General features: G+C 38.1%; 1 protein-coding gene across 4 annotated transcripts in view; it reads left to right on the top strand.

Moving 5' to 3' along the window:
* The window catches only part of LOC133560252 (RNA-binding protein with multiple splicing-like), a 105,431-nt gene that overhangs the window by 19,786 nt on the left and 70,542 nt on the right, over positions 1 to 15,103 (top strand). For all 4 annotated transcript variants that reach the window (XM_061912583.1, XM_061912582.1, XM_061912580.1 and 1 more), the window contains exons 2-3: positions 7,566 to 7,643; positions 7,879 to 7,917. In XM_061912583.1, coding sequence (XP_061768567.1) covers positions 7,566 to 7,643; positions 7,879 to 7,917 — 117 coding nt within the window. The remainder of the gene's footprint in view (positions 1 to 7,565; positions 7,644 to 7,878; positions 7,918 to 15,103) is intronic.

The raw sequence follows: 15,103 nt of genomic DNA, 5'->3' as shown, positions 1-15,103 counted from the left end.
AGTAACATGCTTTAGCTGTAGAACTATGTTTACAGCCAAAGTATTTTTTTTAAGGGGATTTAGATTGTTTTTGGTGTTTGATCGAAATCTACATGCCCATTTCTTCAATTGCCATTCAGCACTACTATTAACTAATACAAGCCATAAAAACATACTTTATCTCCACTTTCACCACCATAAAATGCACCTTGACCGTCTTAAAGCACCGTCAATATAAATAACCATGCGATGCTGTAATCTGAAGCAGATGTTCTTGGGAATCAGTGCGGAAATGATGGCGTATCACAACAGCTGACATCAGGATGTGTGTCGTTAAGGGTCTCTTAAGGTGGTCTCTTTAAATAGCTTAGCAATGAGTTTCCCCATTTAAGGAAGTCTTACTCACTCATCGATCACCTTAAAAGCCAGAGACGGACCCCTCTACGTGATAAGATAAAGTGATAAGGTTTGTTAGGGTGGCTCAGTAAACCTCCCCCCATCTTCCAGTTGCTAAGCTTCTTTGTTTGTGTATAGCCATTGGCATCAGTGCTTCGTATCAAGTTACATGTGAAAATGAGGTGGAGTGCTCAGCGCTCTTCCTTTGTCTGGCCCCCCCCCATCCACTGATTATTGAATACTTCTAGTACTATAAGACTGAAAGGACCAGCCCCCCTCCTTTTGCTGTAGTGAATTTACAAGTTTACAGGTCATAAATCGGGTTTAAAATCATGCAGGATACCCTTGGCTTTGACACATCACAAGATGTTTACCAAGCGGCTACATGGCTGCTAATGCGCTTATATTTAGCAACTAGCATTTCTCTTACACAGTAAAAGAAAACAAACACAACTACGATGTGTTAGGGCCGTAGCTACCTTGTGCAAATTTGAGATTGCAAACAATAAATACAACCTTAAAGTATAATTGGAATCCCATTAAATTCCCAAAAATTATTTTGGTGTGTCTTGGATCAATGCTTTACTGTACAATAAATTTCATCCATTACATATTTCATAGGAATATTATTGTTATGAACCTCATGTAGACATGTTTTAAACGCAACAAATGTTTTGGTTTTTTTTATCATTAGACAATTTTGAATTAAAGTATGTTCTATAAAACAGGTTATTTAATTTGATGTATTCCATCCATCCATCTTTATTATCCTGCTTATCCGAGGTCGGGTCGCGGGGGCAGCAACCTAAGCAAAGAAGCCCAGACTTCTTGCCAGCCATTTTGTCTAGTTGCTCCCGGGGTATCCCGAGACGTTCCCAAGCCAGCCGGGAGACAGTCTTCCCAGCGTGTCCCCGAGGAGGCGTACGGGGGGCATCCTGAACAGTTGCCCGAATCACGTCATATGGCTCCTCTGGATGTGGAGGAGCAGCGGCTTTACTTTGAGCTCCTCCCTAATGACAGAGCTTCTCACCCTAGCTGTAAGAGAACGACCCGCCAACCGACGGAGTAAAACTAATTTTGGCTGCTTGTACCTGGGATCTTGTCCTTTCGGTTATAACTCAAAGCTCATGAGTCATGACCATAGGTGAGGATAGGAACGTAGACCGACCGGTAAATTATAATTATTATTTATGTATGTTAATGTATTATAAATGTCAAATTATGAAAAAAGGAGGAAAATACTTCTCAGAATGTTTTTTTGTCTTTAACTCTCGTGCTTGTAAAGTACTTTTTAGGGGCCCGATAGTTATTGTGCTGATATTAGGAATTATGACTTTGTTGAAGTCTTGTTCCCTGACCTATCTGGGCATAATACAACGAAACTAACATTTAATGCGGCCTGCTGGATGATTCCAAACTATAGAAATACTTTCTAATGGTTAGAATCTTTACTTTTGAGTGACATACGAGTTACTACGGTAACCATAGAAGCTATGCCACATCAGCTCCATGCAGACCAGGCATAAAAACAGAGTGGGTGAGGTTTCTTTACACAGCATCAAGACTGAGACACGAGTGTCAGATGTCGACAGATTTCTACAACAAAGTTCTACAAAAAAAAATGATGTATCAAATGTGTGAATTTTTTTTTTACCTTTTGCGCTTATATTTCACTGTGTTTGTTGCATGTTGGTTGTTCTTGCTTGATTATAAAAGATGTTGATCATGGAGGTGGTCTCAGAAGTAAAGAAGCAACGTTCATGTGTTCTCAATGATACATTTAGTCTATTAGATTGCTAAAAATGTCAGGAGCTAATCAATAATCTACCACTGTGCAGCTTTTTCAACACATAACAAAATGAGTGTTTCTTTTTGAGGAATGTTGTTTTGTTATTTGTTTTTATTGCTGCTATTTTAACTGTCTTTTTAAAAAAAAATAAAAAATATATCATTTGCGTTTTAGCACTTTGCAAGTCCTTGCTTGGACAAAAGTTTAATTGTTTTTTATTTATTTTTGTAACAGCCAAATGAGTAGCATTGTTCCATTATAAATAAATATTTTTAAATTAACTAGTCATCTTTTACCCCTCCTGCAAACACAAAAGAGACAAGCGGTAGAAAATAGATGGATGCATGTTGTTAGTAAGCACATGCCTAAAAATAACTCAAGCTGAATTTACGGGATGGAGAGAATGCGGAAGTAGTGTTGACTGTCTTACGAATGAGTGTACCAAATCAGGATTTGTGTAAAATAGAAGCGTTTGTGATGCAGCTTGTTAAAGGCCTACTGAAACCCACTACTACCGACCACGCACGCAGTCTGATAGTTTATATATCAATGATGAAATTTTAACATTGCAACACATGCCAAAAAGGCCTGTTTAGTTTACTAAATTACAATTTTAAATTTCCCGCAGAGTTTCCTGTTGAAAACGTCGTGGAATGATGACACGTATGATGACGGGTGTTTGTGACGTTATTGGTTGGAGGGGACATTTTAGCCCTGCACCACTTACGGCTAAAAGTCGTCTCTTTTCATCGCGCAATTGCACAGTATTTTGGACATCTGTGTTGCTGAAACTTTTGCATTTTGTTCAATTAATAATGGAGACGTCAAATAAAAATGTTGTTGATGGAAAGCGGTGGATTGCAGCTGCCTTTAGCAACCGAAACACATCCGGTGTTTCTTTGTTTGTTGTGAAGCTTTAACACAGTGCGGTCAAGCGAACATGTTTCTCTACATCAACCAGCAAGTTTTTGGATGGGAAAATTGTGATATTAAGTCGGCTCTTACCGGAGACTTGAGTGGATTACGCGACCTCATCCTGCAGCTCAAAAAGGCAGCTGTGATCTTGGCTCCTCGGCTTCTCTCAAGACACTGGCGTTCACCGCAGCCATCCGACTTTTAGGTATGACTTTATAATCTCACTAACATACTATTAACACAATAAGCAGATAAGCGATTTTCCAGAATTATCCTAGTAAATGTGTCTAATTACATCTGAAATGCTCCCACTGCCGCCGCCCGGAGCCATCGCCTTTTCTTATTTTTTTAAATATTTTTTTTAGTGCTTCACTCTAACTTTCCTCATCCACAAATCTTTCATCTTCGCTAAAATTAATGGGGAAATCGTCGCTTTCTCGGTCCGAATTGCTCTTACTGCTGGTGGCTCACATTATAAACCATGGGAGGATGTGAGGAGCCCTCACACCAGTGACATCACGCGCACATCGTCTGCTACTTCCGGTACAGGCAAGGCTTTTTTATTAGCGACCAAAATTTGCGAACTTTATCGTCGATGTTATCTACTAAATCCTTTCAGCAAAAATATGGCAATGTCGCGAAATGATCAAGTATGACACATAGAATGGACCTGCTATCCCCGGTTAAATAAGAAAATCTCATTTCAGTAGGCCTTTAATAAGTATGTTAATGTGAACCAAGATTGCAATTAAATTTTTTTTTTTTTTTATAAATTCCAATTTTTTTAAACCTTTATTTTACCACATAGGCCAGCACACATTAGATCAATATCTCTTTAACAAGGATGACCTGGCCAAGATGTCAACAGCAGATGTCATAGAAGCAGTTGCAGAAGGTAATAAGTTAAGACATACATTTTAATGACGCAATACAAACAGAGCTGTTAGACAATAACAGTTCAAGATTTACACCTTTTAAAAAAACAGGTACTGTGCAGTCCTCTCACATTTTCTATCTCTAAGGATAGAATGGAAGTCTCAGAGTGGAAGAAGTTCAGAGAGATTCAGTTTGGTTATGCAGTTACATATATAGTTTAGTGTTTGCCATGCGAGAGTGGCAGCAAAGCTGAAAGCTCTTTTCCCAAATTCAGTCTGTACATGAGGAACAGTTAATTTTCAAATACAGTTGACGTCTACATTCCGTAACAAATCCCAGTGCTGAGTGAAAAACAGTGTCCAAAGAATGTGTATATATGGCTAAGAAAGCATGTCCTCCTAATTACTTGTGAGCAATAAAGTCACCGTCACCAATTACTCTCTGACCTTGAGAAAGAAACAGTTTTTATTGAAAAAGGAACCCTAGTTTCACCTGAAGTTTAGAGACTAAGGGCCTGAGTTACTTAAAGATTGTGTGTACTAAAGCAGTTGCAAACCTGACAGCACACGCAAAGCTGATCTACTGAACATGTGCAAAGTGAATTGTGTCTGTTAATTGAACGGATTATAAGGAGCGCAGTTAATTTTGTTTTGCTGTATTCATTAATATGCAGACTATATGATGATCATCGAAACGGCCACAATACTCAGAGAAGAAGATGCAAATATAATATTCACCACACGCAATGGGATTTATCAAAATTCATTGCCATTTTGCGAGCACTGTTTTGTGTTTTATTTACCACATCTGAAAAGTATGTGCAAACCGACAGTTACGCACTGTGAGAAATCAATTGCCTTTATTTAACTAGGTAGAGACTCATTGAGATTAAAGTCTCATTTTCAAGAGCGACCTGACAAAGAGGGCGGCACAAACAAAGTTACAATAATAATTACAACAATAAAAAAATAAAACGATTAAGGGACGGCGTGGCGCAGTGGGGAGAGTGGCCGTGCGCAACCCGAGGGGCACGGGTTCAAATCCCACCTAGAACCAACCTCGTCACGTCCGTTGTGTCCTGAGCAAGACACTTCACCCTTGCTCCTGATGGGTGCTGGTTGGCGCCTTGCATGGCAGCTCCCTCCATCAGTGTGTGAATGTGTGTGTGAATGGGTAAATGTGGAAGTAGTGTCAAAGCGCTTTGAGTACCTTGAAGGTAGAAAAGCGCTATACAAGTACAACCCATTTATTTATTTATAAGTAATAATTCAATTTAAAAGCAGGTACATTTCCCAAGAGAACTGGTTTCTCTATATTTTATAATGGACTTAAACACCCCCAAAGTGATCAATTCTGGCAGCCTCAGATCTTTCTGGATGTCATTCCACTACCAGTGAGCAGCATAACTGAAGGCTATTTTACCAAGTTCTGTGTTGGCTCTAGGAACCAACAGGTGGAGGATATCCTGTGAGCATTGGCTGTAATGACTGGAGTCTCTACACACAAAGGACAAGTCCAAGAAGACTTTTATACATAAAAACTATCCATCGAGAAAGTCTCCGGGCAGTTAAAGATGGACAGTTTGCCTTTGCATACAAAGTGCAGTGGTGGACAAGATTTCCACAATCAGTAATAAAACGTAACAAACGGTGATATACAGTATATATTTTTTTCAAGTAAGTCCCAGGTGCATTCATAAGAAGCAAGTCTCCATAATAAAGTAAAGGAATAAAGGTGGATAAGATCAGATGTTTCCTAACTTTTAGGGAAAAACAAGACTTATTTCTAAAAAGAAACCCAATTAATTTTAAGCTTGGACACAACCTTTTCTATGTGTGCTTTAAAAGAAAATCTCTCATCAATAATAATTCCCAAGTACGTAGCACTTGCCTAAATTGGGTCAGCTGGGATTGAACAACATCAAAAGCAGAAAGGACCGGTGCCTGCGCTGCAAAGACAGACGATGGACAGAGAATCCTCAGTCATAAGAGTGTGTGTGTGTCGACATATATGCATGGTCTGCAAATGTGTGTCATATGTGAGAAGAAATATTGCAATATGTATTTTCTTGCATATTTTTCTTCACTTTCGCAGCTCCCAAGAGCGCACTAAGAAAAGGTGTATTCCATTGTAGATGCACGGCAGCAGTCTGAACTGCTGGTATATGAAATGGCCATAAAAAGTGGTACATGTTTGTTGCTTGTTTGAAACACAGCAAAAGATGACAGGTTGGAACATGATAAAATTAATGTGCAGTAAATGATCAAGGGACTTTGTGGTAAAAATCCATTAGTACATGCCAAATCATTCTATGAATAGCACATGCAATGTTAGTAGATCATATGCAACAAGCCCACTAATAGTACACATGATTTTATTGTCTGCACACGCTGTTTAGAACCTGCTATTTGGATTTTAGTAAATCAGGTACAATTTTGTTAATATGGGCTTTAAATTGAAATGGTCAAGCATAAAACCAAAGTACTTAAAATTTAAAACCCTGCTCTATAGGTTGTTCTTTTGATGTTACAATATTTGTAATGTTCAATGGTAGCACCTTTGAATGAGAGAAAACCATGAGTTTATATTAATCAGTTTTTAAAACCAATGTAAGAAAAAGTGACTCAGCGACACTGGATTACATAAAAAGCAGCTTTTAAAAATGTAAATGCCTATTTTAGCGAGTTAGAACAGAATGAAAATTAACAAAACAATGCATAGCATTTGACAAATTGTCACAAAGATTATTTATGTTGTTTGAAAATAAAAGGGGACCCAGCACTGAACCATTCGAAACACCTTTGGAAATGTCCAGAAATAAAGCGGTACTGTGCTTGAAAGCACACGCAAATCTGATCTACTAAATTGATTGCATCTCATTTGTGAGCAGAATAAGGAGCACAATCTATTTAGCGTGTTTATCTTTGTGAATCGGCAGAATATATTCTGATAATCAGAATTTCCACAATACTGGAAGGAGAATGTGCAAATACAAATATTTAGCACACTCAGTCTGATCTATAACGATTGAAAATGTTTTTGCGCTGTTTTGCATCTTTATCTAGTACGACTGTTAGCTGTATCCAGATGAATATTTTTTTGTGAAAGGTAACAACTGCTTTCGCACCCTTGTTTTGCATTCTACCTTTTCCTCTTTTATATTTTCTTGTCAGATATATAAATAAATAAATAAATAAATGGGTTGTACTTGTATAGCACTTTTCTACCTTCAAGGTACTCAAAGCGCTTTGACACTACTTCCACATTTACCCATTCACACACACATTCACACACTGATGGAGGGAGCTGCCATGCTAGGCGCCAACCAGCACCCATCAGGAGCAAGGGTGAAGTGTCTTGCTCAGGACACAACGGACGTGACGAGGTTGGTACTAGGTGGGATTTGAACCAGGGACCCTCAGGTTGCGCACGGCCACTCTTCCACTGCGCCACATTGAAATTCCCTGCTGGGGTGAAAAGTTCAAATGTAAAAAGGAGGCCAGGGGAGCTCTCTTGCTCTGCTGCCTGGTACTGTTGAAAAAAAAGCCCTCTTGTGTTATACTGCCTATTTATATAAGAAATTAATGAAAAGTACATGTCTTCTCCTAAGGTCCGAACACTCTTTGTGAGCGGGCTACCACTTGATATTAAGCCACGAGAGCTCTACCTCCTCTTCAGACCATTTAAGGTATGTTTATATGTTTTAAATGGAAGAGCAGCAGCTATTCTTAGCAGCTGTTCTTTCCAGCAGCACTCCACCATTAATAGTGATGAAATTATCTGCAATGGAAACTCTTTCCAAGTGTGCCACTGTAGTGCCAAAGAATGAACAAATGACATAAATATGAAGTGTATTCATGCTCTATTTTGTTCTATCATTTTATTACGTGTTGCATTTGTAACTGTTCCTTTCTTTGTTTCAGGGCTATGAAGGTTCCTTGATAAAGTTTACTTCAAAACAGGTAAGCAGTCTCACACACTAGTTTGTTGTTTAAGAAGAACAATATGGTTTTAGCATCATGAAGTTGCGAAACCTCTGCAATGGTGAAACTGTTATTACAGCTGCAATGGTGAAACTGTTATTACAGCTGCTATTCCCAGGGTTTGTTTATTTGTCACTTAATTTTTCTCAAAGTATTTCAATTTTGCAAATTTTTTTCCAACATATTTTACTTTTTATAATATGTTTTAGAAATATAACAATAATGATAATAATAACTAGAAAAGCACTCGGAGAGTGCAGACCTTAGCTACGACCTACTGAAAAGCCCACTAATTAAGAATCAAATTTATTAGCTTGTGCCTTATTCCATTTCTGAATTCCCTGAAAGTTAAATCAAAATCTGCCTTTTCATTTTTGAACTTGGTTTCTAACTAACTAAAAGACAGACACACCTCGGCGAATACATAACCCCCTGGTGAAATTGCAACGTCGATGTGTTTGTTTTGTTTGTCTGGCACTTTCGAATAGGCTGCCTGAGGGTTCACTCTTTGCATTGGATTGAACCCTTTTATCAGTCATCCAATCTCTTTGTCTCTGTGGGTTGAGGTGGTTCTGGGGCCACTAGCATACAGACACATAGAAGTTCTGGCTCATTATCGTAACCTAAAATTGTAATACCTAATTTTTTTTTTCTGAATTTTGACAGAGAAACATAGGGCCTGATTTACTAATATCCGAAGGCCACACGCTAACCAGCGTGTGCAAAAAATAAAATAGCATGTACTACGATTGGGCGTGTTGCATGCGATCTACTAACACTGTGTATGCAATTGACAAATGGTGCAGACCGCCTTATTTATTTATTTTGCATGCATACAGGGCTTTTACCATTGAGAGACTCTCATTTACTGCTTATTCATTTTATCATGCTTCTACTTGTGTGCTATGTGATGAACCAGCAGCACATATGAAAGTGACCATCCATCCATCCATCTTCTTCCGCTTATTCGAAGTCGGGTCGCGGGGGCAGCAGCCTAAGCAGGGAAGCCAGACTTCCTTCTCCCGAGCCACCTAGTCCAGCTCCTCCTGGGGGATCCCCAGGCGTTCCCAGGAGGCCAGCTGGGAGAGATAGTCTTCCCAACATGTCCTGGGTCTTCCCTGTGGCCACCTACCAGTCTGACGTGCCCGAAACACCTCCCTAGGGAGGCGTTCGGGTGGCATCCTGACCAGATGCCCAAACCACCTCATCTGGCTCCTCTCGATGTGAAGGAGCAGCGGCTTTACTTTGAGCTCCTTCCGGATGACAGAGCTTCTCACCCTATCTCTAAGGGAGAGCCCCGCCATCCGGCGGAGGAAAATCATTTCGGCCGCTTGTACCCGTGATCTTGTCCTTTCGGTCATGTCGCAAAGCTCATGACCATAGGTGAGGATGGGGATGTAGATCGACCGGTAAATTGAGAGCTTTGCCTTTTGGCTCAGCTCCTTCTTCACCACAACGGATCGATACAGCGTCCGCATTTCTTAAGGCGCCACACAGATCCGCCTGTCGATCTCACGATCCACTCTTCCCCCACTCGTGAACAAGACTCCGAGGTACTTGAACTCCTCCACTTGGGGCAAGATCTCCTCCCCAAACCGGAGATTGTACTCCACCCTTTTCCGGGCGAGAACAGTGGACTCGGACTTTGAGGCACTGATTCCCATCACAGTCGCTTCACACTCTGCTGCGAACCGATCCAGTGAGAGCTGAAGATTTTGGCCAGATTAAGCCATCAGGACCACATCATCTCTAAATAGCAGCGATCTAATCCTGCATCCACCAAACCAGATACCCTCATGCCCTGACTGCGCCTAGAAAGTCTGTCCATAAAAGTTATGAACAGAATCGGTGACAAAGGGCAGCCTTGGCGGAGTCGAACTCTCACTGGAAATGGGTTTGACTTATTACCGGCAATGCGGACCAAGCTCTGACACTGATTATACAGGGAGCGGACCGCCACAATAAGACAGTCCATTACCCCATACTCTCTGAGCACTCCCCGCAGGACTTCCTGGGGTACATGGTCGAATGCCTTCTCTAAGTCCACAAAGCACATGTAGACTGGTTGGGCAAACCCCCATGCGCCCTCAAGGACCCTGCCGAGAGTATACAGCTGGTCCACAGTTCCACAACCAGGACGAAAACCGCACTTTTCCTCCTGAATCCGAGGTTTGACTATCCGGCCTAGCCTCCTCTCCAGTACACCTGAATAGACCTTACCGGGAAAGCTGAGGAGTGTGATCCCACCATAGTTGGAACACACCCTCCGGTTCCCCTTCTTAAAGAGAGGAACCACCACCCCGGTCTGCCAATCCGATGTCCACGTGATGTTGCAAAGTCCTGTAATCTGTGACCCCCTTTTTAAAAAAAATTGCAATTGAGACAACAGAATCATATGCGCACTGACACTTAATTGTGTGCACGAGCCAGTGGATCGCATCACCAGCGCATTCATGCAGAATTACTCAAATGCAAACCAATGCATAATGAAATATGTATTTTCATATAGGAGTTATATTATAGTAATGCATAGTAGTTAGCATGTCCTTCTGACGTGCTAAATAGAACGCAAAAGAGTGTTGCAAAGAGGGGATGAGTGTTGATAAATCACATTTGTGTGTGCTCAACAACTATATTTGCATTTTCTCCTCCCAGTATTGTTGGTGTTTTGCTGACCAGTATCTATTTTGCATATTAATGAAGACAGAGACGCAAAATGAATTTCACGTCTTATTCTGCTCACTTAACAGACACAATCCACTTTGCACACGTTTAGTAGATCAGCTTTGCGTGAGCTATCAGGTTTGCACGTGTTTTAGGGCACGCAAACTTTTAATACTATAGTGTACATATTCAGCCAATTATGTTGAGATGCATTTTTTTTTTTAATGGACATCTTTTAAAAAAATCACCAAAAATCAATTTGCTATATATATATATATATATATATATATATATATATATATATATATATATATATATATATATATATATATATATATATTAGGGGTGTGGGAAAAAATCGATTCGAATACGAATCGAATCGTTTACATTGTGCGATTCAGAATCGATTCTCATTTTTAAAAAAATTGATTTTTTTTTTTTTAATCAATCCAACAAACCACTACACAGCAATATCATAATCCAATTCCAAAACCAAACCTGACCCAGCAACACTTAGAACTGCAATAAACAGAGCAATTGAGAGGAGACAAACACGACACAGAACAAACCAAAAGTAATGAAACAAAAATGAATATTATCAACAGTATCAATATTAGTTATAATTTCAGCATAGCAGTGATTAAATATCCCTCACTGACATTATCATTAGACATTTATAAAAAAAATTAAAAAGAACAATAGTGTCACAGTGGCTTACACTTGCATCGCATCTCATAAGCTTGACAACACACTGTGTCCAATGTTTTCACAAAGATAAAATAAGTCATATTTTTGGTTTGTTTAATAGTTAAAATACATTTACATTATTGCAATCAGTTGATAAAACATTGTCCTTTACAATTATAAAAGTTTGACATGCTACTCTGCAAGCATGTCAGCAGACTGGGGTAGATCCTGCTGAAATCCTATGTATTGAATGAATACAGAATCGTTTTGAAAAATATAGTTGTTGAATCTAGAATCGAATCGAACCAAAAAAAATCGATATATTATCGAAATTTGACCCCAAGAATCGATATTGAATCGAATCGTGGGGCACCCAAAGATCCACAGCCCTAGTGTATATATATATGTATATATATATATATATATATATATATATGTGTTAGAGATGCGCGGATAGGCAATTATTTAATCCGCAACCGCATCACAAAAGTCGTCATCCACCCGCCATTCACGAGGTTAGGAAGTGTAACTCCCTCCAAATAGCACAGACAGAAGGGCTTTCTTGAACTGATTTATTTGAAGGCTTCCTTTCCCTTCAAATTCACCGTGAAAACTGTAATAAATAAAGCAAGTTACAAACGTAAAAATATTAACATGCACAGCATGTAGATCAAACATTTTACCAAGTAAAATACCAACAAATGACAAACAAACACCTGGTTGGCCATACCCGGAAGTAGCTTCCTTACATCCGTCGACAGACCAAACGAGACACTTCAAAACAAAAGTATGCCCACATACTGTTTCAAAGAGTGCTGCTTGTTTTTCCTATGTGGGTAACAACATTTAACTTTTTATAAATGGCTGATTTATATAGGCTAGTAAGGTAAAGTGTTGTACCTGACAGGTTTCGGCTACCTTGCTTCTGCAGCCTTCATCAGAGGTGTCACGTGATGTTAGCGTGATGTTGTCTGTGACGTGTTATATGGATTGTACCATCAAGTGTTGTCAGGTCCAACACTTTACCTTACTAGCCTATATAAATCAACCATTTATAAATACACGTCAGTAGGCTAAATGAACCTCTTCAACATAACATTTAAGTATGTGTATATATTTCCGAATGGTTCAACCGCCACCCGCCCGAATCTATTTAAAATCAATTTTTTCGTCATGTCACCCGCCCGACCCGCGGTTTATTCGCGGATGAGACCGCAAACCGCGCATCTCTAATGTATATATACATATATGTATGTATGTATGTATGTATGTATGTATGTATGTATGTGTGTGTATGTATGTATGTATGTATGTGTGTATATATATATTAAGGCTGGGGGATATTGCCTTTTTTTAATATTGCGATATTTTTATGCCATATCGCGATATAGGATATATATATGTTACGATATTTTGCCTTGGCCTTGAATGAACACTTGATGCATATAATCACAGTAGTATGATGATTCTATGTGTATACATTAAAACATTCTTCTTCATACTGCATTAATATATGCTACTTTTAAACTTTCATGCAGAGAGGGAAATCACAACTAAGTCAATTGACCAAGTATATTTATTAAAGTTATTAAGAAATGGCAAAAACATTCAAGTCATTTCCAAAACATAAAGTGCAAGATTGTCAGAGACATTTTAATTGGCAAATAAAAATGAGCTGCATAATAGGAAATCAAATAGTATTTGTCCTTCACTATGTGGTATGTTACAAAGGTTATGAAATTCTCTTCATTCTCTAAGGAGTGACTTTACAAATGATGCTACATATTAGCAAAAATATATATGTGTACTGATTAATGCGAAGGGCTACCAGTTTGATACACACTTAAATAAATTGCCAGAAATAGTCAATTTGCTCAATTTACCTTTAAATCAATGTTATTATTAATAATTAATGACATTTATCTTTGTGGAAACACTGATCATCTTAATGATTTCTCACAATAAATATATATTTTTGATTACATGTTTTGAATAGGTTGAAATCCAATCTGCACTTTGTTAGAATATATAACAAATTGGACCAAGCTATTTTTCTAACAAAGACAAATCATTATTTTTTCTAGACTTTCCAGAACAAATTTTTTTTAAAGAAATTCAGAAGACTTTGAAATAAGATTTAAAATTGATTCTAAAGATTTTCTAGATTTGCCAGAATTTTTATTTTTATTTTAATCATAATAAGTTTGAAGAAATATTTCACAAATATTCTTCGTCGAAAAAACAGAAGCTAAAATGCAGAATTAAATTAAAATGTATTTATTATTCTTTACAATAAAAAAATAATAATTTACTTGAGCATTGATTTAAATTGTCAGGAAAGAAGAGGAAAGAATTTAAAAGGTAAAATAGTTTATGTGTTTAAAAAAAAATCCTGAAATAATTTTTAAGGTTGTATATTTTCTCTAAAAAATGTCTTTCTGAAAGTTATAAATAGCAAAGTAAAATAATAAATTAATTTATTTAAACAAGTGAAGACCAAGTCTTTAAAATATTTTCTTGGATTTTCAAATTCTATTTGAGTTTTGTCGCTCTTAGAATTAAAAATGTAGAGCAAAGCGAGACCAGCTTGCTAGTAAATAAATACAATTCAACAAATAAAGGCAGCTCACTGGTAAGTGCTGCTATTTGAGCTATTTTTAGAACAGGCCAGCGGGCTACTCATGTGGTCCTTACGGACTACCTGGTGCCCGCGGGCACCGCGTTGGTGACCCCTGCTCTATGGAAATGATGACTTCATTTTCCAGCATGATCTGGCACCTCCCCAAAGTGCCAAAACCACCAGTAACTGGTGTATTGACCATGGCATTACTGTCTGCGATTGGCCTGCCAACACCCCTGACCTGAAACCTGTAGAGAAGTTGTGGGGTATTGTGAAGAAGAAGCTGAAAGACACCAGACCCAATAATGCAAATGAGCTAAAGGCCGCTGGTGAAGCATCCTGGGCATCCATAACAACCCAGCAATGCCACAGGTCGATTGCCTCCATGCCACGCTGCATTGATGCAGTAATCCATGCGAAATTATTCCTAACCGAGTACTTAAGGCATTAATTGACATTTTCAAATGTTTGATTTTGTTTTGCTGTTATAAATCTTTTTTTTTTACTTGGTCTGAGGAAATATTCAAATTTTTTGAGATAGGACAAATTTTTTGAGATAGGATTTTTGAGTTTTCTTAAGCTGTACGCCATAATCGGCAATATTAAAATAATAAAAGGCTGGCAATATTTCAGTTGTGTAGTGCATCCAGAATGTATGACATTTCCATGTTTTTAGTTTCATTACAGAAAATAAAGGACTTTATCACAATATTCAAATTTTCTGACAGTCCTGTATATGTATGTCTGTGTGTATATGTATGTATGTATATATATATATGAATGTATATATGCTCTGCGATGAGGTGGCGACTTGTCCAGGGTGTACCCCGCCTTCCGCCCGATTGTAGCTGAGATAGGCGCCAGCGCCCCCCGCGACCCCAAAAAGGGAATAAGCGGTAGAAAATGGATGGATGGATGTATATATGCTTGTATGTATGTGTATATATATATATATATATATATATATATATATATATATATATATATATATATATATATATATATATATATATATATATATATATATATATATATATATACATATATATATGTATATATATATATATATATATATATATATACATATATATATGTATATATATATATATACACAGTATTTATAAATGTATGTACAGTATACAGTAAAAAACCCTGCAGTAACATATTTCCATGAGTCTACGTTGCACCATTACC

Source organism: Nerophis ophidion, linkage group LG10, assembly GCF_033978795.1.
Source record: "Nerophis ophidion isolate RoL-2023_Sa linkage group LG10, RoL_Noph_v1.0, whole genome shotgun sequence".
Taxonomy (NCBI): domain Eukaryota; kingdom Metazoa; phylum Chordata; class Actinopteri; order Syngnathiformes; family Syngnathidae; genus Nerophis; species Nerophis ophidion.
This window is presented reverse-complemented; position numbering and strand designations above follow the sequence as displayed.